The sequence below is a fragment of the Paramacrobiotus metropolitanus genome, unplaced genomic scaffold (assembly GCF_019649055.1).
Source record: "Paramacrobiotus metropolitanus isolate TYO unplaced genomic scaffold, Prichtersi_v1.0 Parri_scaffold0000310, whole genome shotgun sequence".
Classification (NCBI taxonomy): Eukaryota; Metazoa; Tardigrada; class Eutardigrada; order Parachela; family Macrobiotidae; genus Paramacrobiotus; species Paramacrobiotus metropolitanus.
The window spans coordinates 111-25060 of NW_026570530.1; the positions used below are offsets into that span (position 1 = coordinate 111).

Consider the following 24950-nt stretch of genomic DNA (forward strand, 5'->3'; position numbering starts at 1 on the left):
CGAACAAAACAAAAAATCACTGCAACGAATCATTCAGATCAGCTGGTGCCGATTCCAGAGCTGCATTACCACCATAATATTTACTGCTCTGGCGGTTTTCACTTACACTATAGTTGACCTGACATCATATTTTGGTGTTTAACGCAACAGCAGAAAACCGCTATAATAAAAGTCACCAGAATAGCTAAATGAAAAGCGTATCAACTGTGGCTTGGTGCATGCTATTCAGGTTTCACCGTTTTTCTTGCAATTACTTCTGAGTCTCACATTATAGAGAGTAGAGACTCTCTAGTCAGTTGGCCAAATGCAAAATGGGGAAACCATGGCATCCTCTTTTGGTACCAATAATTTATCTGTCTGCTACCGTAACAAAGGTACCGTTATAAGCCTATAGAAATTACCTAAGTAGCTACTACTAGCTAGCCCCGTGTGAATGGGGAAACCATATTCGCTTTCTGTTGTTACCGGTACAGTCTGTCTGCTACCGCTATACGTCTACGCGCAGATGGTAATAGTGAATAGTCTGAACTGCACAGACTAAGTAAACAACGAGTAGGTCGGTCAAAGTCCAGTAGGCCATGTTAAATCCGAGATCTTGTCGCGAAGATGGTTTCTGTCTGAGGCACTGGAATTCTCTCAAGTGGATGTACCTGTCCTGGTCTGTATTGTATATAACAGACCTTCATTTGTGCTATGATAAATCTCGGACACAACCCATTGTTCGAAATGCATTCGCTGTTCTAGCGAATTATTTGGCTTTCGAGCAACGGAGCCTTGATCCATAGGAGCAACTCAGCAAAGGCAGCAAGCGTGCGCTGTCTGGACTAGCTTTAGCTTTTTACCGACTGTGGTATTAAGTACTCAATCTCATATTCATGGGCCATGACTACGCACAAGGGTGTGCACTGTGCATAATAATGGCCTGACGGCAGACAGATTGAAACTCAGCTACATTTGCTGACTACAGTGTGTCAGTACATTTAGTTCTTCACACAAGCTCTTGCTAGAAAATCTGGAATCCAGAGATCTTTACATTCAAGAATCAAATCATTGTTGTGATTTGCCTGTACGCATTGCGGAAAGGATGTTTTTTTGTTTTCTCGTAAATTAGTCAATTCAGTAAGACTACTAAGAAAGTGACAGAATTTTTGTGTTTGACATCTGTGACGCCAGCACATTACATAAGCAATTGGTTTTTTTAATTGCATCTTTCTGCTATGGGCGACAGCAAAGATTGTGGCCTGATTATGGTGAGTGTTAACTTAGCATCTGAATTTCTTCTAAAACTTTGACAATGTACCGTTTTACCGGTCCACCCTATTAACCTATTTTTTTACCTAACTCTGTTGGAATCATGGATAAAAGTTGCATTTAGAACACTAAAAAATGGGTCAGTTAAATTTCGCCCGGTTAAATACCATATCATCGGTTTTTTATAGGTCACTCCTATATGCGCCCTAAAATTTTGGGGCGCACAGCATTTTCGTTTTTCATATCCTCTGTAATTATAATGTACTTTTTTAAGCTAACTTATTTATATAAACGCGATATGTGTTATGGGTACAATCGCATTAAAGAAGTGTTTTTGCTTTAAATCTCGTTTGTTTTAGTACTCATTTTGCACTTACATGGGATACCCATTAAAGGTCTGTGTACTTATTTATTAACTGCGTAACCGTATTGCATCGTAGTGCATATGAAGCCGCGTATTTAACATACTTGTCTAAGTGCGGACAGAGCCTACCGCTTTGAACATGGAACAGCCGCTTCGTAAGTAAATAGAAGCCGACGAATCAGCGGCCTGTTACCTTGCATAAGTGTAACAATGGTAACATTTGTGTGTAACAGCGGCATATTAGGGAAACTGTTACTGGTCGATACAACATGCCATTAACAAAACCGCAAACGACGAGTCGATATTCAACATACATATACTGTACTCGTATATCTGTACTGGACTAATTCGTCGTTACTGTACAATACGGTATTTACTCGTAGTGATCTTATTATTAATTGTGAAATTACTTATGTGCTTTTGTATAGTATAATGAATTAATTTAGGTATTTATGCTGTTATATTAAAGTAAATATGGAAATACTGCATACAACATAACATTATTTCGTTGCCAGCTTTTAACTGCAGTGTAATGGCAAAACCGATTTCATGAAACAAATGCATGGTAATGATGGCAGTCATAGTCCATAGACACGTAATCACTTTTGTGACCCAGTAGCTATAGCATACGAGAATGTGCTATTATTAGAGGCTTTGAGCAGAAAACACCATAACCATACCTTAACCATCCCTTATCGTGTAGTTGGACGACCGCCATCGAGGTAGCAGTGTACAAAGTACTCAGCGAAGGCGCATAGCTGACTCTGGGTCCCTTCAGATTTAATTTGTTTTCTCGCACTGCGTGAAACGATCTCTTTCCAAAAAATTACATTTACATTCAAAATTGTTTTCTCTATTCAAAAAGTGTATATCTGGGGGAGTTAAATTGGGCAGGTGTTAAGGGGAGCCTTTGAAAGTCCATCACCATACGACACGTTTGTATGGTATTCACACTTACCATACGCTCGCACTTAACCATATAGTATGGTTAAGTGTATGGCTATGGTTAAGTGGAGCAGTTGCTCAAAGCTTCTATTGTAGTTACAATACCACTAGACAGAGATTAGAATCGTCTGTTCAGTATTGTTCACGTAAATGCTACCAGGGGACATATAATATAACAGTGACCAGCAGACGCCAGATGGAAGTAGCTGCCACTCACGTTACTGTCTTTCCTATTTGAGCTCTGAATGCATTGAACGGAGCTGACTAAGTAAACAAGCAAACGGTACGGCGGCGAGGAAGCGGTCAAAGGGCCAGTCCCGCACATATTCTTGGTCTGTAACCTTTTAAATACTTCTACTGTCCACACTTAGACAAGTATGTTAAATACGCGGCTTCATATGCACTACGATTGCATACGCGGTAAAATTAATACTAGCAATCGCGTAAATTAAGCCTTAACGAAATTCCGACTGTGGTTTTGTGCATCAGGCTGGCGAACTGAACAAACTGCCACCTCTGCGTACCATTGGATGAATTATAACCGTGTAGCAGTAACGAATTTAAAGATGAAGCACGCCGGCACTTACGCCCCGCCGAATTTTTTTTCAGTGGGTACTTCGAAAAAGTTAAGGAGAAAGTACTGCTTAAAACTGTTAACTATTTTTGCAAAAAAACCGAAAAGGTGAATTTTTTCGGTTAACTGTTTAACGATTTTCGCAGTGGAACCGACACTTAGCTTCGGGCTCCGCGCGATAGTAGCTCTTTATTGTACGAATAGTTTAATAAAATTGTATTTATCATCCATGCGTGTGATGTAAGTATGGACTATGGAGCTCCTCATATTCCACAATTAACGCACATGCCAATGAGTAGTGTTGGGCCGGCCCAGGGCCGCGGCCCTCGGCCCGGGCCGTGGCCCGTTGTGGACGCTAAATATTGAAAAAGACGTAGAAAAACAAAAAATTTCATTGCGATTTACTGAAATTTAGTAGTTTTCAATGAGTTTTTCTTAATTTTCACAGCAATAAACGTTTCTAGGCGAAAATCCGTCTATTTTTCCGTTGACATACACGCTGTAGCCGCTTGCATAATGACATCCGGGGAAAAAATATCACTGCCCGGCCCTCTTGCTCGGGCCGGGCCGGGCCGGGCCGACCCAACACTACCAATGAGCACATTGCAGTACTAGTAATAAGACTAGAAGAATTTACTGGTTTGCTTATCGTTCAGACGTTTTAACATCAACATTATAAAACAAAGTAAACACCGTTAAAACCATCAGAACGCGGTACGGTTGAAGTCACAGACAGCGCATTCCACCGCTGTATTTCAATGCTAATACGCTGTAGCAGAAACTGGTAAGAGCGTCGTTCTCCCGTAGCATCCTTTAACCGCCTGCCCAATTCTCGCAAAAACTTAATAAATGAAGGGCTAGCGACGCCAAAAGTTTCAAAAGCCATTGCAACAAAGTAGTACTCAGGTGCTAAATATTCATATTTCCGCCGCTTTTCGTCTTCTGCTTTTCGGGCCGCTTCTCCAGCCTTAACGCTGCTGCTGATAACGTTTGAAAATGCGACGGTATCCACACACGTCACGTCCCAGGCTAGCCGTAAACCGTTCTTCCAAGGCATTTGCGACACACCGTCCGGACGGCGATCGTCTTCGTCACTTGTTCCAAGCGGCTCCAGTACAGCCGGCGTTTTAGCGGTGACCAAACTTCTCCGAATCAGTTCGTTCAGTGCGGTGTGGCGAAGAATAAGTAGTAATAAGTAACTCAATCGATGATTCTCGCCAGGATGCGCCCCTGTGGCGGTTGGGAGCCCTGCGCCTAAGCTGCCCGGGAAGTCAGCGCAGCCGCGTAGGCTCATAGAAACACTTGTTTATCCTGGCACTTTTTGTCGATATCCAGTTGTCAGTACTGTTTCGCCCGACAGACTTGCACCACCGAGTCTGGTGCATATTCGAATTTAACTCGCTTGGGCGGGAGGGGCACTGAGAACCCAAGAACCTCAAAGATAGCAAGATTACTTACCGCAAAACTTATAAAAATTTTTATACAAAGTTCGAACTGAATCGAAATTGTTGGTGCAGCAAGATGTTAAGTCAAAAATTACATGTTAGAAGGATATTTTCGCGCGAAGCGTGAAGCCGGCGAACGCTTTCACTGCAGAAATACAAGAAATTCAAAAAAAAAGAGCGTAAATAAACTAAATATTTTTTTAGCGGAAGTCAAAAGGCAAAAAGCAATGCGATATTTATGTTCAGAGTTCAGAAAACCAGTGAATATTCGCGCGAAGCCGGCACACGGTTTCATCGCAGAAATTGCTTGAAATTCTATAAAAATGACCTAAAATAAGTAAGATACAGATACGTTATTAAAATATTTCTGCAGCGGATGCTAAACGGACAACAGCGGACAACGGACAACAACAATGCTATGCTACAACAACAATGCTATATTATCATGTACACAGTTTAGAAAGACAGTAGATTTTCGCGCGGAGCGCGAAACCGATGCATGCTTTTACACCTCGAGTTGCTAGAAATTCGAAAAAAATGGTAAAATATTAGAGTTCTGATAAAAATCCTTTAGAAACATGGTTTAGTAATAAAAGAATAAGATGTGTTCCCTGCGCGCTTCGTAGAGGACAGTGAACAGTACACCTTTTTTTGCGCAGTGATTTTAAGTTTCAATGGGTAAAGTGCAACAAACAGGCACTTTCGCGCGGAACGTGGAGAGTAGCGGTAGTGCGGTTACTCACCCATCTATCGGGCTAGTAATTTGATCACTCTATTTGTACACTAAATTGTAATGATACTAGTTCGGTACCGGTAAATCGTTTTAATCCGAACCTTTGTGACCGTACCCCCGTGACCGTCGTCTCCAAATCTTTTCCTTGATACCCAGTTACACACTTTGCTCCCTGCACAAATAGATTTTGTTGCTCTGGTTTTTAGTTCATTTTTATTTTTTTAGCTATTCCTGGCGAACTGATAAAAGTTTTATTCACGTACTAGGAGACCCCGCGCAAATTGCGCGGAATAATTAATGCGATGGACAAATCATATCCTAGTGCAAAAATTAAAACGCATGAGTGCAACCTGGAGGTAAAGTGTAGGTAAAGTGTTTATGGACGAAGCGTAAAATTCTACAACATACATACCAAAGTCTACAAATGACAATAATGTCTCCTGAAAAACTGCCTATCACTTTAATTAACTGCATAGATGACCTTAAACCTAAAATGCGAAATTTTGGGCCTTAAAACGGAGAAATGTTTTATTAGTTTCCCATCTGTTTCTTGATTTCCAGATCAGTTATCCAATCATTTTAATTTCATACACCTGCTGCATACGGACTCCGTAATTTATTAGAACTTGCTCTCCCTTACACGTTTTAGGCTGTAGAGTTGTAGACTATGCGATAACACTTTACTTGTACAGTTGTACTTGAAGTTGAGATACCAATTTTAATATTTACACCACTGGTGCCCTTTATGTCACAGTTTAATAACAGTACACTAACAGAGTAATTGCTCTACTTGCTATCACTTTTCTTTTTTTGCTACTATTTTGACCACGGAACAGATCCAAACACTTTTATCTAAGAAAAAAACAGAAGCATTTCGTTGTGTTTATTTTTCTTCTTCGCTTTTAAGTCTTTTTCAAAATCGGGAACTGTTAAGCGAAATTCTTGCATGATTGCTGGTCCGCTCCCGCCGCAGATGGGGGTCGCCTGCGGCTCCGTCTTCCAGTATGCATATAGCGAACGTTAATATCTACAAGCACAGCGCGCGGCGCTTAAACGCGCCGCGCTGCAGTGCAAAGGTGATTTCAGTCAGCTGCATTTTTCCCTGAATGAATTCCAGTTAGAAGGTTTAAGAAGCTTGGTAGGTTTTAGTGAAGCGAAATAAATTTAGGAACAGGCTAAACCAAGAGCCTTCAGTTACAAAAAGTTAAAGCAGTGGGTACCGCACGCGTGGGTTTCGGTTGAAAAAGCCTTAAGAATGTGGGTGCCGCACGCGTGGCTTCATTTACAAAAAGCCGGGAAGGGGTGGAACCGCATGCGTGGCCTTCAGTGATCAAAAGCTTAAATAGCCCTTGGTCACCGGAGGCAAAGCCTAAAAGCCTTACAGTAATCGTAGCCTAAAAGCCCAAAGGCTGCACGCACGCGTGACATTCGGTAACCATAGGCTCAAAGGACCCTTAGTTACCAAAAGCCTAAAAGGCCTTCAGTGACCATAGGTTAAAAGGCCTTCGGTGACCATCATTTTAAAAGGTTGTCTGTTACCATAAGCTTAAAAGGCCTTCGGTGACTAAAGGCTTATTAAAGCGGGTACCGGACGCGTGGCTTTCGGTGACCAAAGGCCTAAAAAGCCGTCTGTGACCAATGGTAAATTAACGCGGGTACCGCACGCATGGCCTTCGGTTGCAAAACGTTTCAAATGCCTTCGGTAACCAAAGGCTTGAAATGCTTTCGGTAACCAAAGGCCTAAAAGGCATTCGCTGACCGAAGGCTTTTAAGCCTTCGGTGACCAAAGGCCAAAAAATCTTTGTTAACCAAAGGCTTAATTATACTCGGTGAACAAAGGCCCAAAAGGCCTTTGCTGACCGATGGCCTTAAAGGCTTTTGGTGACAAAAGGCTTTAAAAACCTTCGGTGACCAAATTCTTAAAAGGCCTTCGGTGACCAAAGGCTTAAAAAGCTTTCTGTTCATAAAAGCTTGGAAGGCCGTCGGTGACAAATGGCCTTCGGTGGACAAAGGCTTGAAAGACCTTCGGTGTTAAACGACTTTCGGTTATCGAAGGCTCAAAAAGGTGGATACCGCATGCGTGGCCTTAGACGACCGAAGGCCTAAAAGGCCATTAGTGACCAGAAGCTTAAAACGCTTTCGGTTACTAAAAGCTTATAAGGCCTTCGGTGACCAAAGGCTTAAAAAGCCTTCTGTTCATAAAACCTTGGAAGGCCGTCGGTGACAAACAGCCTTCGGTGGACAAAGGCTTAGCTTACAAAGCTTTCCAAAGCTTGGTTTTAATAAACTTTGGAACGCTAAGTAGCGGGTTTGGACACGACATTTCTGGATGCTTCAGGACAAACTGGTAGTAGAGTTTGATCTGGTAAAGTCTGATGTGGTACAGCTGATTTGGTAGATCTGGTGGTTCTGGGAGATTTGGTAGTTTTGGCTGATCTGGTGGTTCTGACAGTTCTGGCTGATATGGCAGTTCTGGTTTTTCTAGCAGTTCTGACTGATTTTTTTAGCTGTCCAAAGTATACAAAGCTTTCCAAAGAACTAATTTTTGAAATGTTAGCGAGTTTGGCACGGCACTTTTGGATGGTTTTGGATGAACTGGTATTAGTCGGATCTGGAGGGGCTGGTAATTTTGTTTGATCCTAAATGAGGCTGATCTAGCAGATTTGGTAGTTTTGGCTGATTTGGCAGACCTTGTTGTTCTAGTTCATCAGGTAGGTCTGGCTGACCTGCTAGTTTAGGTTCATCTGGCTTATTTGGTAGTTCTGTGTGATCTGGTGGTTCTGGCAGATCTGGTAGTTCTGGCTGATCTGGCAGTTCTGGCTAACCAAGTAAAAGTTCGTACAGACACTAAGGTTTCGAAACCTAAGTAAGCCTTAGGCTGAAGGTAGGATCCAGCAGATCTGGTTAATCGGGTAAAAATTCGTACAGGTACTAAGGTTTCGAAAGCTAAGTAAAGGCTTCTGCCTGATAGCAACGAAGGTAAAAAGGCTCTACAGGGCTAAAAGCCGTACGACCAGTTCTGGCCAATCAGAAAGTAAGGCTGGTTCTGGCCAACCAGAAAGGTTTGGAGGCGGGATCTGTTCGAACAGAGAGTCCTGCTTTAATAAACTGGACAAGCAGGACGCGCGGCGCTTACGCGCCGCGCTGAAACGGCCACGGTTTCAAGCGGCCCAAAAGTGTGGGCACCACATGCATGGCCTTCAGTGACCAAAGGCTTTAAAGGCCTCCGGTGACCAATAATCCAAAAGGGCTTCGGTGACCAAAGGTTTGACAAAGCAGGTACCGCACCCGTGTCATTCGGTTCCAAAAGGCTGAAAAGGCCACCAGTTACCAAAGGCTAAAAAATTCTTCGTTGGCCAAAGGCTCAGAAATCCTTCGGTGGCCAAAGGCTTAACAAAGCATTTACCGTAGCGTGGCCTTCGGTGACCAAAAGCCCAAAAGGCCATCGGTGAGCAAAGGCTTAAAAAGCCTTTGGTTACCAAAGGCTTAAAAGGCCTTCCTTGGCCAAAGGCTCAGAAATCCTTCGGTGGCCAAAGGTTCGACAAAGCAGGTACCGCTTCCGTGGCATTCGGTGACCAAAGGCCTAAAAGGCCTTCGGTGACCAAAGGCTTAAAAAGCCTTCGATGACCAAAGGTTTAATAAGGGGGGTACCGCACGCGTGGCCTTCGGTGGCCAAAGGCTTAAAAGCGTGACTGCCTTACGCGTGGTCCACGGTTACAAAGTTTTTCTGGGTTTATTAGTCTACTAAGATTTCCCAAGCTAATTGTACTAAGCCTTCCAAAGCTTAGGTTAAGTAAACTTTGATAGCTTAGTGTGTTTGGAAACGTCACTTCTGGAAGAAGTGGCAGTTCAGGCTCATCTGTCAGATTTCGCAGTTTTGGTTGACCTGGTAGCTCTGGCTGATCTGGTAGTTCTGTTTTATCTGGCTGCTCTGGTAGTTCTGGCTGGTCTGGTAGATCTGGTAGTTCTGGCGGATCTGGTGGTTCGGGCTTTTTTGGTTGATCTGGTAGTTCTGGCTGATCTGGCAGCTCTGGTTTTTTTGGGTGATCTGGCTGCTCTGGCTGATCTGACTAATCTGGTAGTTCTGGCTGGTCAGGTAGTTCTGTTTGGTCTGGTAGTTCTGGTTGATCTGGTGGTTCTGATAGATCTGGTGGCTCAGGCCAATCAAGCAAAAGTTTGTAGCGGTACAAAGGTTTTGAAACCTTAGTAAGCCGAAGGATTGAAGGTAGGGCTGCTTGTTCTGGCTGATCAGGTAAATGTTCGTACAGACACTAAGGTTTCGAAAGCTTAGTTTTGCAAAGCCTAGTTGTACTAAGCATTCCAAGGCTTAGATTTATTAAACTTTAAAACCTTAGTGTCTTTGGAAACGTCACTTTTCGGAGAATTGGTAATTCGGGCTGATCTGGCAGGTTTGGCAGTTTTGGCTGATCTTGTAGTTCTGGCTGATCTGGTAGTTCTGGTTTATCTGGCTAATCAAGCAAACGTTCGAACAGGCACTAAAGGTTCGAAACCTTAGTAGGGCGAAGGCTGAAGTTAGGACTGGTTGTTCTGCTTATCAAGTTAAAGCCAGTATATGCACTAAGGTTTCGAAAGCTTAGTATAATATAATAGTATAATAGTTTCATCTCGGTAGCAGGTAACCCATTAACTGCTGTGTTTTGCATACACAGCATGGGAATTTAAACCTGGCCGAACACAACACACGCTCATTACCAAACTCCGCTACAGAAGGCATATGATACAACACAGCTCAGAATTGCAAGCATTATTAGACCCATGCACTGGCACACAAGACAATGGCTAAGCACTGACATAAACGTGTATAAAGCACGCAGAATAAACGCTATAGACAACAAGATCCGTATCGTTCGGCCGTATCCGTAGTTGAGTGAGGAATGGAGCGCGGGTGTTTTATCCTGATGCGACGAGCGAGTTGAACCATGGAGGATCCGTTTAAGCCCAGGCGTCGAAGAAACGTACACGCCACTCAGTACGGTCAGCGCTGATGCCGACTAACCACATCGCACACAGCCTTGCGGGCCGTGCACTCGCAGACTGAACTCAGAGTGGTCACCCATCCAAATCCAAACCGCGCTCGATGTAGGCTATCTTTCAAAATCCAAAGATCCATCCATTTAGCCACACGGAGTGTGGCTAAATGTAGTGAGAGTTAAGTAAAGGAAATACCAGAATATCAGAACGCCTCCTGAATCACCCGTGCCCGATTGAGCCGTCCCCAACAACCGTTTGTGGAGTAACAGTGACCACTGCCCATGACTCGTACCTCAACAGCCTTTTGTCCGTCTGGAATGAACTTCCCCTGATGCCCAACGCCTACGTCACGTTGAATACCTTTTCCGAAGCTTTAAAGACAGTAAACTGGAACGATTTACCATCAGCTAAAGCTTTCAGAACAAGTGACTAGCATAATTATATCTATTCTTTAGTGTTCAATGATAAAGAAGTAAATTTTAATTAGCAAGTATCACGGTTGCGACTCAGTTGAAACTGTACAAAAGGCGATTACGTGCGTAAGTGTCCTTGCTTTCCCTTTTTCCCACGATTTCTTTTTGAAAACATTTTGAAAATTTGTAATTGTCAATGTGGTTTTTGGTTTTATGCATCGACCCCAGCGCGATCGTCTCCCTTCCTTTTTCCACGATAACACCAACTGATCGCAACCTTTGTGACTCTCTGTACTGCCTTTTCAAGTGTTTTGCTGTTTATTATAAAACAATGTATGTTGTTGTCATCGTAATCACTTCATGTTTTCGTGTGTCACTTCATGATGCTGTTGCAATGTTTTGTATGTTTTTCCATCCGCTGTCTCGCTGTCTGAAGCTTAGAGGGGGCACTCGCTCCGTGCAAGGACAATAAACTTCCATTATTATAAAAGCTTAAAAGCAAAAAGGCTGGTTCTGGCCAATCAGAAGGCAAGTATAGTTCTGACCAATCAGGACGATTTGGAGGCGGGAACGTGACGAACAAACATCTCTGCTTTAATATACTAGACTAGCAACGACCGCGACGCTACGCGCCGCGGATCCAACGAAGGTGGATTAATTTGTAGTTTGTTTTTATTAAAAGGGTAGCATTTCACAGCTTAGCGGACGTCCTCAAATGGATAACGTTAATCTTTTAAACTAAAAAACCAACTCTACTGTATAGTGTGTTTAGTTTTTACGCAAAATATTTAACGCAGACAGTTTCATGTACCTATCCGCTAGCACAGCCGTGAACTCTCGCTTTATGACGTTACGCCGTTTACTCTCGTGCGATCACGTTACGCCGTTATCTCACGCGTAATAATGTTACGCCGCTAAACTATCACGCGGTAACATTACGCTGGTTACCCTCTGCAATAAAGATACGTAGCTAACCGTAGTAGATACGTAGATTTTGGAGTGATTACGTTACGCTGCCTACTCTCGCGTAATAACGTTACGCTGTTAAATCTTTGCGTGGTAAAGTAATGCAGATTGCTCTCGGGCGGTAACGTTACTCTGCTTTGTCTCGCGTGCTTAGATTACGTTGCTGCGTCTCGCGTGCTTACGTTATGTCTCCTGCTATTGCGATCTTGCGTTACTCCACTTACTTTTGCCGGATAACGCTACGCTGCTTCGGGTGGTTAAGATACGCCCCTTACTTTCGGTGGTAACGTTACGCCGCTTACTTTCACGTTGTAAGATTGCACTGACTACTCTCAGTAATAGATTTACGTAGCTTTCTCTACTCAGCTTTCTCTACTATATATATATGTAAGACTAGTCTTAACATATATATTGCCTTTAGGCATGGATTCAGGTCGTTTCCTATCTTGGGAACTGTTAAGGCCGGCTCAAGTTCTGAACGTAGCTAAGTATGATGCAGCTGCTCCACCGCACGAGATAGCTACATGAAGTGTCCACGCCGACAAATACGGTTCGCAAAACCACCTCATGAGGTGGAGCTGCTGCACCGTAACCAGATCTAGCTGGACTTTGAGAGTAGCCCTAATAAAGTGTAAACTTGTAATTCTGTAACACAAGACAGACAAAATCGTAGCTCTGTTAATAGAAAGGATGCGCAGAGTCAAAACGCGGACTTACATCGAGCAGCAGCGACTTACATCGAAGCGCGTAATAGGCGTTCCAAGTCCCAATTGGCTGAGCTTCGATGTAAGTCGCTTTTTGCTCGATGTCTGTCAATGAGCGTCGACGAAAACCGTTACCAACAAGGGCGTACCTTGTAACGGGTCTAAGCGACGCCCAGCGACTTACAAACTTCGTGTTTCTGCGATCTTGATTGGCGGGTCTGCATTTTGAGTTAGATCGAGGCTGCCCCCCGCCAATCGCGAAATTCGAAACCACGTGATTGTTTTCCCGTACTATAACTTAGCATCAGAAATCATGGCATTAGAACAACGGGCTCCTTCTTTTTCTTAGTTAATTTTTCAAATTTATTGGCCCACATCACTACTGTGGAAAACTGAAAAGTTTTTATTCTGTATTGGGTTCATGCAGCAGGGAAGCCTGCGTTCTGGGATTCCAGTTGTAGTCAAGTAAATAATCGTGTGGCTCCTGTTTTGTTAAGTGAGTTGAGTCTATCCAACTGTGTCGTGACTTGTTGCCAAATTATCCATGACAGCATTTATAACTCTGATGACAAGCCTATTGCAGATGGACAAAGAAAGGCCCAGTGGCGTGCAAATATGCATCTGGGCTTTCTTTAAAAATTTGTAATGTTCTTGTTATTTACTGGTGCTAATACCATTGCAGAGCAGGGAACCCTGCTTGCTGGGTACCCAGCTGACGATATGTTGACTGCGCTGTGCGCTTGTTCTTCGGTAGCGCTGCTACCCATAATGCTGGATAGCAAGCGTCTGGTATGTGTGTAATAGTTTTCATTATCTTAATTTAAACATAAACGATATAGCTGGGTTAGTTTTAATCTGTTTGTTTACCGTGGAAGTATATTTTGCAGCAGAACGGTAGCAAAAATTTGGTTTGGCTTTCTACTTTGTAACACAGCGGGTTCCCGCATTGATCTGGCTACCCAGAACAGTCTGAACAATACCTTTATTATTTACTATTTTGAATATTTTTAGGGTATTCTAATTATTTAATATCACCCTGCATTCCATGCTACCTTTGCCGCATACGCTCTTGCTGGCTACCCAGCTGCATTATTTTTTGCAGTTTATATTGCTGGTTGCAAATAAATTCCATATTTTATTTTGATTCCATACTACCGTATGGAAACAAAATAGAATATGGTTTTTGTTTTGTTGCTGCATTTTATTTTGTTTTATTTCCTGGTTATCAGCGATGCATTGACATTGCTTTACAGGACGAATAATTAATATTAATTTTCGATTTTAATGCTCTTATCTAAAGTACGAGCACAGTACTCTACTTCCGGTTTAATTATTAAATGTGCATTCTGTATGTAAGTGCGGTGGCCATGTAGTGCGCACACCGTCTGGTTTTACACGTACAGACTTAAAACGCAAGCCGTGCAAAAGGGCGCGGTTTTGCCTACTGTGTATGTAAGTGCATGGTCAAAATCGATGTAAGTAAGTCCTTGATGCGCCTATGCGCAATTGGTACAATGCTAACACTGGACAGACAGAAATGAAATTCTGAGTTCTGTGACTGAGGAGACAGAAACGCTAATGCAAGGGAGATGCATGTTATGTGGAAGAAGGCAGGGCAATGGGCAATTGGACATAGCTGCCTTGCTGAAACTGGCAAAAAAAGAGTTGAGATTTGTAAAAAGAGTTAAAAATTTGCAAAAAGCACTCACGCCTCCGGAAGTGTCCCGACGTTTACGAGGGTCGCCACGCTAGTGTTTTAAGCTATGGATCCACGCCGTGTGATACTGTAACTTGTAAGTTTGTAACTTAAGACAGACAGAAATTTAAACTGACAGGGAGATTTTGTGAGTGTAAACTCGGGAGTAGCAGAACGCTGCAAGTCAGGATAGACAGAGACGTAGAGGCAGAGGAGGAGCATGTTTTGTGAACTGTGAAAGAACGCACTAAATGTCATTGTCAGTTGACCCAAAGTTTCAAGCACTAGTTTTTCGTTTATCTCTCCATAAAACTTCCCAACCAACATCTCAGAAGATAGTGAAAAAATTTAGAAGCTTTTTGATCTCTGATAAGTGGTTATTTGTAGCGAACCGAGAAAGTTAGGCTTGTTTTGGTTTCTCGTAGACAAAGCATAGGGTGCAGGCAACCCCTCCATCGCACGGACCCATGCTATGTCTTGAGAAACCGAAACAAACATAACTTCCTTGGTTCGCTATAAAAACCTACTCCCAAGATATCAAAAAAATTCTGAAATTTTATTCTCTGTTCTGAACCATACATTGGGAAGTTTTGTTAAAGACACAGCGAAAGGCTGGTGCTGCAAGTTTCGGAGATCAAGTGGCAGTCGAAATCAGCTACCCAGAGTCCAGACTACTACACGTATGCGCGTACGCGAGGTGGTTGCCAGACCATCTCGTTCAAATAGCCGTGCACTCAAGCGAACTTCTCAGATAAAATTCAACTTCTCAGATAAAATTCAACAACAAAATTTTTCTGCAGTTAAGTATTATTATGTAACCACGTGTACACAAAACCATCCATTTCCTTCGCAAGGCCGCAGGATGCGGCGTCACTTTAAGTGTTTTTGTTTTATTTTTGTTTCGTTTTTGTTTCATTTTTTTTCGGAACTTTGTTGTAAAAATCCGTATGACCATGAAACAAATCTGATAGAAAATCGGAACCATAGCTTATTAAAAAATTTCAAATTTCCGTCAAGAAGCGAATTTCAGAAATTTTCAGGTTTTACAGCCATCTGTAACTACTTTAATGTAACGTGCTCAGTGTTGACATGCGCTGCATTTCCAGCATCTCGTAACTTTTAAGTTGATCTAACTAATGAATCAAAAATTGAATTAATTTTATTTTTTAACCATATTGTAAATTTCATTATTTTTAGGCCCCTTTGAATGTGCAGGAGGCGATGCCGCGGTATCAGTCGCTATTGGCGGATGAAAAACAAGTCAGCTATCGTAATACGGTTGTCGTTCGCGGCTGTGACGACGCTTGGTGGCTGGGGTATATCCAGGATATTGACGGCGAATATGCGTTTATCCATTTTAACTCAACATTAACGGAAGCTCGCTGGATGCACTCGAGAGACGTCTGGCCTCTGCCATCGTACTGGGACACCGAGCTTTGTATCAGGGAAGGTTACCTGAACGTGGAAATATTTGCAGCCCTGCGTGATGAAGATAACGGTCCGTTTCGATTTCGACCAGCCATTATACTGAAAATACTTTCGGGCTGTAACTCGGGTTGTTCGATGGTTTATATCAAAACCGTAGGTTTCAGCAGCGACGCTGCCCCGCAAGATCGTCTTGAGCTGATCCACGAAGGCCAAGTGGCAAGTACGTTGCCACCCAGCGGTGCATCATTGCTGGACCGCCGCGAAGGTATGCTCTATACCAAATACTGGATACCATTTGATCAAGCCGAAACCGTTCTCAGTGAGCCTTCCGATAAGTTTCGCATGATTAAACATCTTCAAGATGCTCTTCGAGCCAGAATGCATTCATTAAGGGGTCAGTATTTGGCTGACGACTGCCGATTTCATCTGCGCATCGATTCGGGGGGTTGCATGTTTATCATCGTCATTCATGCAACTGATGCAACAGACGTGGAACCGACGCACTGGATGTCTGAGACCTTACCGACAGTCTTGAAAACACATCTGACTAGTCGCGCCAGTCTACCACCTATTCGCAATCGAGCATTCCACGGAAACGAATATGTCTTTTGTGGTGCCGGTAAGCCGACCGTTTGTTGTAAAGTGTAAACCTGTCTTTTAAAATGATAGTTGACTTGTAAGTACAAAGGAGATTCCAAAAATAATTTTCCCTATTTTGTCTCCCTGCGATTTTAAGTTATAGATAAATGGTATAATTTTTGCTGGATAACCCATTATAAACTATCTAAAGAAACAAGAATCAAAACAATCGAAGAAAAACTTGCAAAACGAAAAACAGAATGGTGAATGCTACTTCTGCACTTTTTTCAGCACCTTTTTTGAAAATTCTTCTTTTTATTGCCAATCCTGACCTGGCAATGTTTTCAACAAAAAATTTAAAGTGTCAACTGGAAATTTAGTACTTGATATTACTGCGATGGCAGGACATTTTGAAAAGCTCAGAGGTAAAAGTAAACGTTTTTCTTTCATTAGACACCGAAATTATCTTATTTCAGCCGTTTTGCTTTTATAAATTCATGATGCTTCCCATCGATAAAAAGCGCATCTTATGGCCAGTCGTGCGCATCTCAGATACCAAGAAAGTTTGGATTCCACCGATAACACCAAATTTTTTTCATGAAATTGGCTGTTTTTGACCGTCTGGATGCTGCGATGCTTTCTGATTGTGACACCTAGTCCCAAGCAGTTCTTATTTTCCTAGAAAAGTGGTTGGAATATGACATTTTGTTCAAAACTTTATTTTGTAAGAGGAAAGAAATCTAAATCTAAATCTAAATCTAATTTACACGTCAAGGAAAATGAGCGGAAAGATTGCGAAAAATAGCAAAAACTGTCCGGGATAATCGGGTGAAAAACTTTGAAAACCCTTTGGTGTTTTTTTTGGCATTTCTTCCCCAGTTGATTGTAATTAAATAAAATAATTTCTTTCTACAGTGTGCTAATGAAGGACGTTTTTTTACAATATGGATAGTATTAGCTGAATGCTTTAATGCCGGGAGATACAAAATAGGGAAAATTATTTTTGGAATGTCCTTTGTACCTATGTACTCTGTACCATTAACTAGAATTACTCACGCTGATTGACTGCGCGTGAGAGAGCTGAGCGACAGCCGAATCGTAAGGAGCTTACATTGTTAGCCATATATGCGGTATATGTATGACGGAGATCAGTCGTAGGCTCGTAGCATGGAGAAGCGAGTTGCTTCCTTTAGTGACGTTTAGTGGCTGTTGGGAATTAATTACTTACCTAGCCTTCACCTTAAACATCTCAAGTTGTTACATTACAGTGACTAGGTGTGGCATTGATTGCGGTAAGCTAAATATATATATTCTTTTCTTAGATATCGAAATTGGGTCACTGATGTCCACTACCTGCATCTCAGATTTGACGCATTCGCTTCTGAGCGACATATTGTCGCATTTGGACTTACATTCACGAATGAAAACCAAACGGTAACTTACTCTTTGCACTCACAAGCTAAATATTTCCATTGAGTTATTCGCCCACATACCAGACGCATATCGTTTTACAGAGAAAAATCAGCTCTATTAAGTAGTATTTTTTATAGCGGGGTGGTTTTTATACTTATCGTTTAAAAAACATCTAAAGTTAGTATTGCAAATCGTGTGAAAGTCGAAGCACTACCCGTAGGAACATACGATACATGTACAGAGTAGTTATCCTCTAAACTCGTTTTCGGCCACGCCCACTGGACCAACTATGCCGACGAAACTATTTTTTTAAATATTGCTACTATATAATATTATAGTGTCTTGAGACAAAAGCTGAACTTTTCTGATGAAAAAGCTGTGACTGGACCCTGGTTAGACTGTTTATAAGGGATTAAGGAATAAGGGATACGCAATCATTCTGAACCAGCTGTGCTAGATAGCGGCTCCGTTGAATTCAAACCATCCGGCGCCTGGTGCGAGTGGTATTTGCATACTTTTATTACGAGTATGCAAATAGAAAATACGGTAGTCAACGGCTCGTGAATGGTGTGCCACTGTTTCAGATTTCGAACTGATGTCTTTGGTGTGCTTACTGTGTTTCTTGATAGGGTGTGCGGCTTATGGCAGTTATTGCTGAACAGCTCTCGAATGATACAGCACGTCATGATTTCTTTCGAAAGCTGCTGGCAGCTCAAGGTGGACAGCGATAACTGTTTTAAAGTGGCTTCTCTGCTCAGCAGCTCAGTTAGCTCAGCGACAAAAAGTCTCACGCTGTTGAATGTGTTCCCGCCGCAGTACGGCTTTTTCTTGGGTTCGATGTTAAATGCCTTGGAAATTAAGTTGCCATTTCTCATGTTCAAAGACCACACTGACGTCAAACCACTAAGAGCTCGCCAACAAAAGCAGTCACGTTTAAAGCATGGGATTGCGGTCCGTTTGACTGCCTATAAACACTACTGCAACTTCGTCGTGCTGAAAAACTGGACAGTTGCCGCCCTCTTCGGACAACATTTGTACGACATTCTTGAGAAAGAGCCCGTCTCCTACGAACCATATGAGCCCGGCGTGACCTCTCGCCTCCTGCCAGCGCACGAGCGGGAGTGGATGATTCGTCTCACATGTCAGCCTGATGAACTGGTCATTGACAAACTACAAATCACCATTCCGAAGGTCATTCTGCCCTGCAGAGACGGAAAAATGCACATGACCAGTCGCTTTATGTGTGTCTTGAACGATAACTTCCCGCCGGTCACGCAGGACATGGTGGTGAAGGTCACAGCTGTCCGTGCGCGTTGGCTGCGTACCCTAACCTACCCCCAGGACTGGCAGAGCATTCGCAGCTACCTTCTTATGTAAGTTGACCGCAGTACATATTTCTTATGAATTATAATAGGGTCACCGTTAATTACTCAGCTTTGTTAAAAAGATCGGAAAGAAAGTATTCCTTTGAACCGGTAAATTCCAAATTTTTTTACTGTTCTAGCCCTTCAGTTTAAAAATTTGAGAGGTAATAAACAATCCTCTTACACCTGTTTTTATCAATTGCCCCCTTTTTTGAGAGCATAGAGCAGTGATTTAATCGAATTTTTGTTGATTTGTGTTTACGACGCTAACTATAAACTACGTCGTGTGAAAACTCAGTTCTTTCGTAGTGCATACACTACGGTTCTTTATCTATTATTATTTTAAAGTCGGTTACTTGATTACGCACGCAGCACGCTGCAGGATCACGAAGCTATTATAATTCACCGGAAATTGTTGCATATTTTCCTCAACCAGCAGGACCAGCAAGCCCCATTCAGCTAAACGCAAATTATTTCGCTATAGCAGTTGGAAAGTACGTATAAAGCAGTTGCAATATAACGCCAAACGAAGGTGTTTTAATTGGAAATAATGCGTGGGAATGCCATGATTGTGTTTTGTACGATCCCTTCTTGTGCTAACTGGGACAAATTTCTCATTTCAACATATTTTTATGAGCGATGTACGCCTCTAGAGGCGAGCAAAATTTACAACAAGCTCAATACAAAACTAATTTGCAATATTTACAGATCTGTAAATATTGTAAATTAATTTTGTATTGAGCTTTGTTTTAAATTGTGCGCTTCAAGCTTTTCTTTAAACTGGAAGATGATCTTGACACTGTACTGTATCATTCTGGTATAAGCACTAAAGCAGTAGTCAGAATTGGTTTGATTGACTACGGTATACGGTAGCTGGGTATTAGTTAGCCAACTACGAATGCAAAGGGCTCAAAGAAAGCAAAGTATGCAGGTACTGTATTAGCAATTTAGTATACAGTATATTTAAAGATAGCTCGAATAAAGCAAAATCTATCATCACTTAGTGTGGTGCCAAGTCAAAACCGCTTTTTTTCGTACAGTAAGTTGTGCTCGATGATTTATTTGAAGACGCATCTACTACGTACATTCTTCTTTAACTACGTACATCTACTATGTACATTCCTCTCTTCTACGTACATACTTCGACGTACGCATCTACTACGTACATTCTTCTACGTCACATACGTTCTTTAATCTTTTGTATATTACTGTGATAGATTCAGCGGGTTTCACTCGGATGGAAGACCAAAAGTATGGGACGATATCGATCTGCGGTGTGTGGATCTATCCACATGGAGCAAACTGGCTATATACGGGATCACTGAAGTGTTTCGCGTGTGAAGCTCTGCAGATGTGTCTACGTTGATATCTTATCGAAGGGTCGACTATGTTGATCATTATTACCAGGATAACATCCAGAGATCCCAGGTGACAGGGCGTTGAAGTATATGGGGAGACATTTAGGCAAACTGCTAAACTATAAACTGTTCATCTTCGATCTGCTTATGGACACAAACTGAGTTGAAAAATAATGTCGATCGAATTATCTTCGATTATTTTATTTATTGTTTCCTCTTCGTTTTGCGCTGCTAGAGCCTAGATGTTTAAAAATTATTAAAATGCCCATTTTTGAGTTTGCTCACCGTTCAGCGTTTCTGTGTGTAATAATGTCCTTACTTTCTACCTGTTCACTTATCTTTCCACTTTGAACTCGATACTCGTATGGAATAAAAATCTCATACCCATGCAAAAACGGTGCGCTACCATTTCGGCATAGGGACATTTCGGCATTGGACACTTCGGCATAAAATCTGAATAAATAATGTCTAAAAAATTTATCAACCTATGAAATTTACCGAAACTTAGAAATTTATGAAACGAGCAGCGCTAAAAATTCAAAGAAAAAACAAAGAGCCCAAGAAAACCTAAAACCCTAACAAAAACCGAAAACACTAACCTCATGAAATAAAACAGAGGAAGCGCAGGGAAAAAACAAAAACATAAGAAATCATATGAAAGCCTAAAATAACCTAAGAAAACCTAGGCAACCTAAATAGGCCCAAAAGGAACTATTTGTAAGTAATTACACCTAAGAAGGCTTAATAAAAATTAAACTTGAAGACTTAAGAAAACATAAGAAAACCTAACAAGGCTTAACCCGGTCGACACCATGCATGCCAATTGGCACGGTGAAGGACCGAATTTTTGTAGCTAGTTCTAACGCTCCTACAGTGTGTTTGTTGGTCTTATTTCAAAGGAGAAGAGTGAAAGTATAGTTAAAAACGTGAAATTCCACAGTCCAAACCTTTTCCACGCTCTTCGACGACAAGTGAAATTACCATTCCGGAAACCGCTTGTGATTATGACCCCGAAGAGCTTACTGCGCAAACCCGAAGCGCAGTCTGGTTTCGATGAATTCTTACCCTCCAGCGAATTTAAACGTATTTATCCTGACGGAATTGCTAGCAAACACTCAGACACGATTAAACGCGTGGGTTTTTGTTCGGGAAAGCTGTTTTATGAACTGGATGCAGAAAGAACGAAAGCTCGACTGGAGAATGATATAGCGATCATCAGAATCGAACAGGTGAGAGTTTTAGCAACCTGTTCAATTACTGTAAGTACAGGGCTGTAGGGCTCCCTGACACTTCGACCGCCTGACATTTCGGCCGCCCGACATTTCGGCCGCCCGTCACTTCGGCCGCCCCAAATGTCGGCCGCCGAGACTTCGCCGCCCACGGAGCAACTCAATACCACAACTGGACCAGCAAGGTTGAATAAAATTGAAACAATCAACTGCCACCACTTATGATAACTTATCAGAATACAAAATGCAGTCAAGCAAATGTACGTTCGATTTACTAATTATGATGCTGCAATTGTATAATCGAATCCATGCACCTTATGCATAATTGCATACAGGTAGGTACTACTGTATACAAATGGCCGCTCAGTTTCAAATCTGCTATGCATCTGTACGTAATGCATATTAATTTCGAATCTACCGCGCTGCTTGCACATATGCATAAATTTGCGTACGTATAATTACGTATGTATGTACTATGTATTGTGATGAAATAGTAAATATATTGTAATGTGAACAGGCTGTATGTTAAATGCCAGATTGACGGTGCAAGTTTATGGTGATACAAACATAATAAAATAAATAATTTACTTTTGTTGGATTTAAGGTTAATTTTTATCGAAAACGCTGCTGAGTGCTGACAGTCTCAGGTTTATCAGATTGTTAGGCAGCCGGAAACTCAAGCAGCCGAATTGTCAGGCAGCCGATATGTCATGCGGCCGATATGTCATGCGGCCGAAATGGCAGGATACCCGGGCTGTAATCGGTTGCACTATTGCATCACAGATATATGCTGTGCACTAACTTAATAAGTTAATTTCGACCAAACGAAGAGCTCTGGGTTAAAAAGAAAGTTCGAAAAGGAGTGGAAAAATACTGTACAAGTTGTCCTTGAAAGGCTGACGGTGTTTTGGACGATTTTTCTAGACCTGCCCTTTCCCGCATGATCTCATTAGGGAACAGCTGAAGTTGTATCTTAGCGCACAAATCGTTTGGACACAGGAAGAGCACTAGAATGCAGGTGCATGGACGTACATTCAACCCCGTATGGATACGCTGCTCGGACGCGGGATGAACGACGAGCGATCTGTACAGTAGTGCCCTGCAACGGAGTCGAAAACTTCGTCCAGTCCGATCCGAACTAATAAATTTTTCTCCGAACCCAGTCCGACTCCGAATTTTCAAAATCATACTCCGACCACTCCGATCCGTAAATGTTTTTTACAAATCCGAATCCAGTCCGATCCGCTCCGAAAATTTTTGTCATATTTATTTTTTATTTCATTCCAGAAAAATCTATAACACCTATACTATCCGCTGCAACAATTAAAGATAGCGCACGCCAAGTTATTATCGAAATTTTCAATTCTTAAAATCTTCGGAACGTTTATTTGATTTTTATACAATCTCCGTTTGAATTTTGCGTCGTCTTAGGCATAGATTGCTCATACCTGAGCGTTTTTCGAGTTGCGAATTCCGAAAATTTTGATCTTTTTGCCATCGCAAAAACCACAGTTTCTGGCTGGTGCTTTCACGTGTTAGTGGCATCTCTTTTAGTTCTTAACAAAAGAACTCATAAAAGTTATAATTCGGATTTTTTTTTTATTGAACAAGCTTCGCTTCTAACAAAGGGCACAGAGTAAGTAACTGAAGTTAACGTAAGTAATAGAAGTAGCTACGTTTAGTGCTTTACCGAATCACACAGAAGCCTCGCGCGGAGCGCGAAGCTGGCGGTGCTTTTTGTCCTAAGAATTATGGAAATTCTATAAAAATCAGTTGAAAATATAATTTTATTTCGGATAATTCGGAGTCATAATTGCATCCGAATCCGATCCATTCAGGCAAGCCTAAACTCCGAAACCACTCCGATCCGAATTTTTTTAAAACAAATCCGTCCAATCCGCTCCGAAAATCGGAGTGGATTCGGAGCGGTTCGGATTTACCAGTCCGTTGCAGGGCTCTACTGTACAGTAAGTCAGGCTTGGAAGTGCATTACCGTAATGTGAGACCGATGGGCGGATACAACAATCCACTGGTATTTTGTAGATACAGTATATCGGAAGGGCTGTATCTGCTGCCACTGTTACAGGGAATAAAAAGCGACATGAGGTAAATTTATGAAAATTATAAAACGGTATACGTAGGCTTGAACACATAATATGCAAAATGGAATACAAATGGATGCGTGTGACACTGATAATTATGATTGCAGTCGGAGCAAGCGAAAGTGATTCAGGAAGTTATGACATGGCAGTGAAGGTGTTAATTTCCGGTGCTTACACCTGCGAGGCAGCTTGGCTGTGGATCTTTTTAAAGATAAATGTGGCGGACAGTTGTTTGTAGCTTTGGAATAGACATATTCTTTGGGTTCATCGCTGGTGGTTAATGATCTTTATTTTTATGATGTAGAAAGGCTGTGATGGGAATTTTTCAGAAAGGTAAAGAAGTATGCTTTGCAGCTTTGAAATTTCACTGTTTGACTATGTACTGCGCTTTTCTTTCGCCACACTCTGTGACCAAAACTTATGGCTTATTTATAGTGCAAAACAAGATTATTGTGAGCTTAATTTTTTGGAACACTTTTCTGTTTCCATTAAAGTACTTTCTGCGAAATCGAACGAAAGTACCTTGAGCGAGGGATTTCCTTGCACATAATTATTGATTAAATCTTTAGGCTTGTTTTGAGCTCTAATGCTAGATCCAACTGTGATCCAGATACGGAGACCTAAACGGAATAGATCCCGTGGAGCGAGCAATGCGATATGTATTGCGAGCTATGCGGAAACGCAAAACGCCGCACCGCTAATTGCTAACTTTTATAATATTGAAAATTCCGACAACAGAAAATCAACACTGATCGGCGCAGCTCGATCGTAAATCGTAGAGCCAATTCTACAGTGTGCGCAGCACGTGCTATGCCGCGCCCACTAACACAACTCAAGCCAATCAGAAGCGAGACACAACACAGACACGTAATCCAGGTAGCGCAGCGTTGCGGACGTGAACGCTAGTGAACCCCCGCTCACATGCCTCTGGGGGGATGCCGAGCTCCGTTGAGGCTGGACATGCTCCCGAATCCACGAAAAGACGGCGGTCGCCGGTGTCTGTGCGTGCTCAAAAACATCAAATTCTCTTATTCCTTTTATCACATCAATTCCATAAGGCACAATTCCATTTAACAAGATGTGAAAAAAAGAGATCCATTTATAAAAATACTATCGTTTAACAGATCAACAGTTATAAGATCAACAGAAGTATTAATCAAAATGTAGACTAGGATCCTCCATTTCTGACTCGTAAAGGTCACAGGTCCTGTCCACCGTTTCCAGCACTTTGGCCCATTCCGCTCTGTTGAGCCATCCGGCGCATATGTAATGCGACTTCATCACAATCCGCTTAAGAATCAGGTGCGTATCAATGTACGACTTTAGAAATACTGCTTCATCTTTGGAATAAGGTGCGTATCAATCGTACGACTTAAAAATGAGATCCAATAAAG

At 42.0% G+C, this 24950-nt stretch overlaps 1 protein-coding gene and 1 long non-coding RNA gene across 11 annotated transcripts; both read left to right on the top strand.

Annotated features, from left to right (window-relative positions):
* Positions 1-287: 287 nt before the first annotated feature.
* On the top strand, positions 288-20614 carry LOC129602009 (uncharacterized). Of its 8 annotated transcripts, XM_055500939.1 has the most exons (6): positions 12916-13176; positions 15281-15581; positions 15669-16130; positions 17413-17524; positions 18133-18876; positions 20085-20614. In XM_055500939.1, the coding sequence occupies exons 1-6, from the start codon at positions 13033-13035 to the stop codon at positions 20206-20208; spliced, it is 1887 nt and encodes a 628-aa protein (XP_055356914.1). In that variant the 5' UTR covers positions 12916-13032; the 3' UTR covers positions 20209-20614. The 8 variants fall into 8 exon arrangements, with proteins under 8 accessions (XP_055356912.1, XP_055356915.1, XP_055356916.1 ...); XM_055500937.1 differs by lacking the exon at positions 12916-13176 and adding an exon at positions 288-374 and having other exon boundaries at positions 15281-16130; XM_055500940.1 differs by lacking the exon at positions 12916-13176 and adding an exon at positions 725-1250 and having other exon boundaries at positions 15281-16130.
* Positions 20615-20970: 356 nt separating this feature from the next.
* LOC129602010 (uncharacterized) lies at positions 20971-24130 on the top strand. Of its 3 annotated transcripts, none has more exons than XR_008692337.1 (3): positions 20971-21454; positions 22379-23560; positions 23664-24130. It is a non-coding gene; the product is annotated as an uncharacterized LOC129602010 (long non-coding RNA). The 3 variants fall into 3 exon arrangements; XR_008692336.1 differs by lacking the exon at positions 20971-21454 and having other exon boundaries at positions 22053-22545; positions 23498-23560; XR_008692335.1 differs by lacking the exon at positions 20971-21454 and having other exon boundaries at positions 22053-23560.
* The last annotated feature ends 820 nt before the right edge of the window (positions 24131-24950 follow it).

Bases quoted from the DNA above. Each gene is read 5' to 3' on its own strand.
- LOC129602009 (XM_055500936.1), top strand. From the start codon at position 13,033: ATGTTCTTGTTATTTACTGGTGCTAATACCATTGCAGAGCAGGGAACC. The intron at 13,177-15,280 runs GTATGTGTGTAA...CATTATTTTTAG, and splicing joins TGCTGGATAGCAAGCGTCTG to GCCCCTTTGAATGTGCAGGA. The intron at 16,131-17,412 runs GTAAGCCGACCG...TTCTTTTCTTAG, and splicing joins ATATGTCTTTTGTGGTGCCG to ATATCGAAATTGGGTCACTG.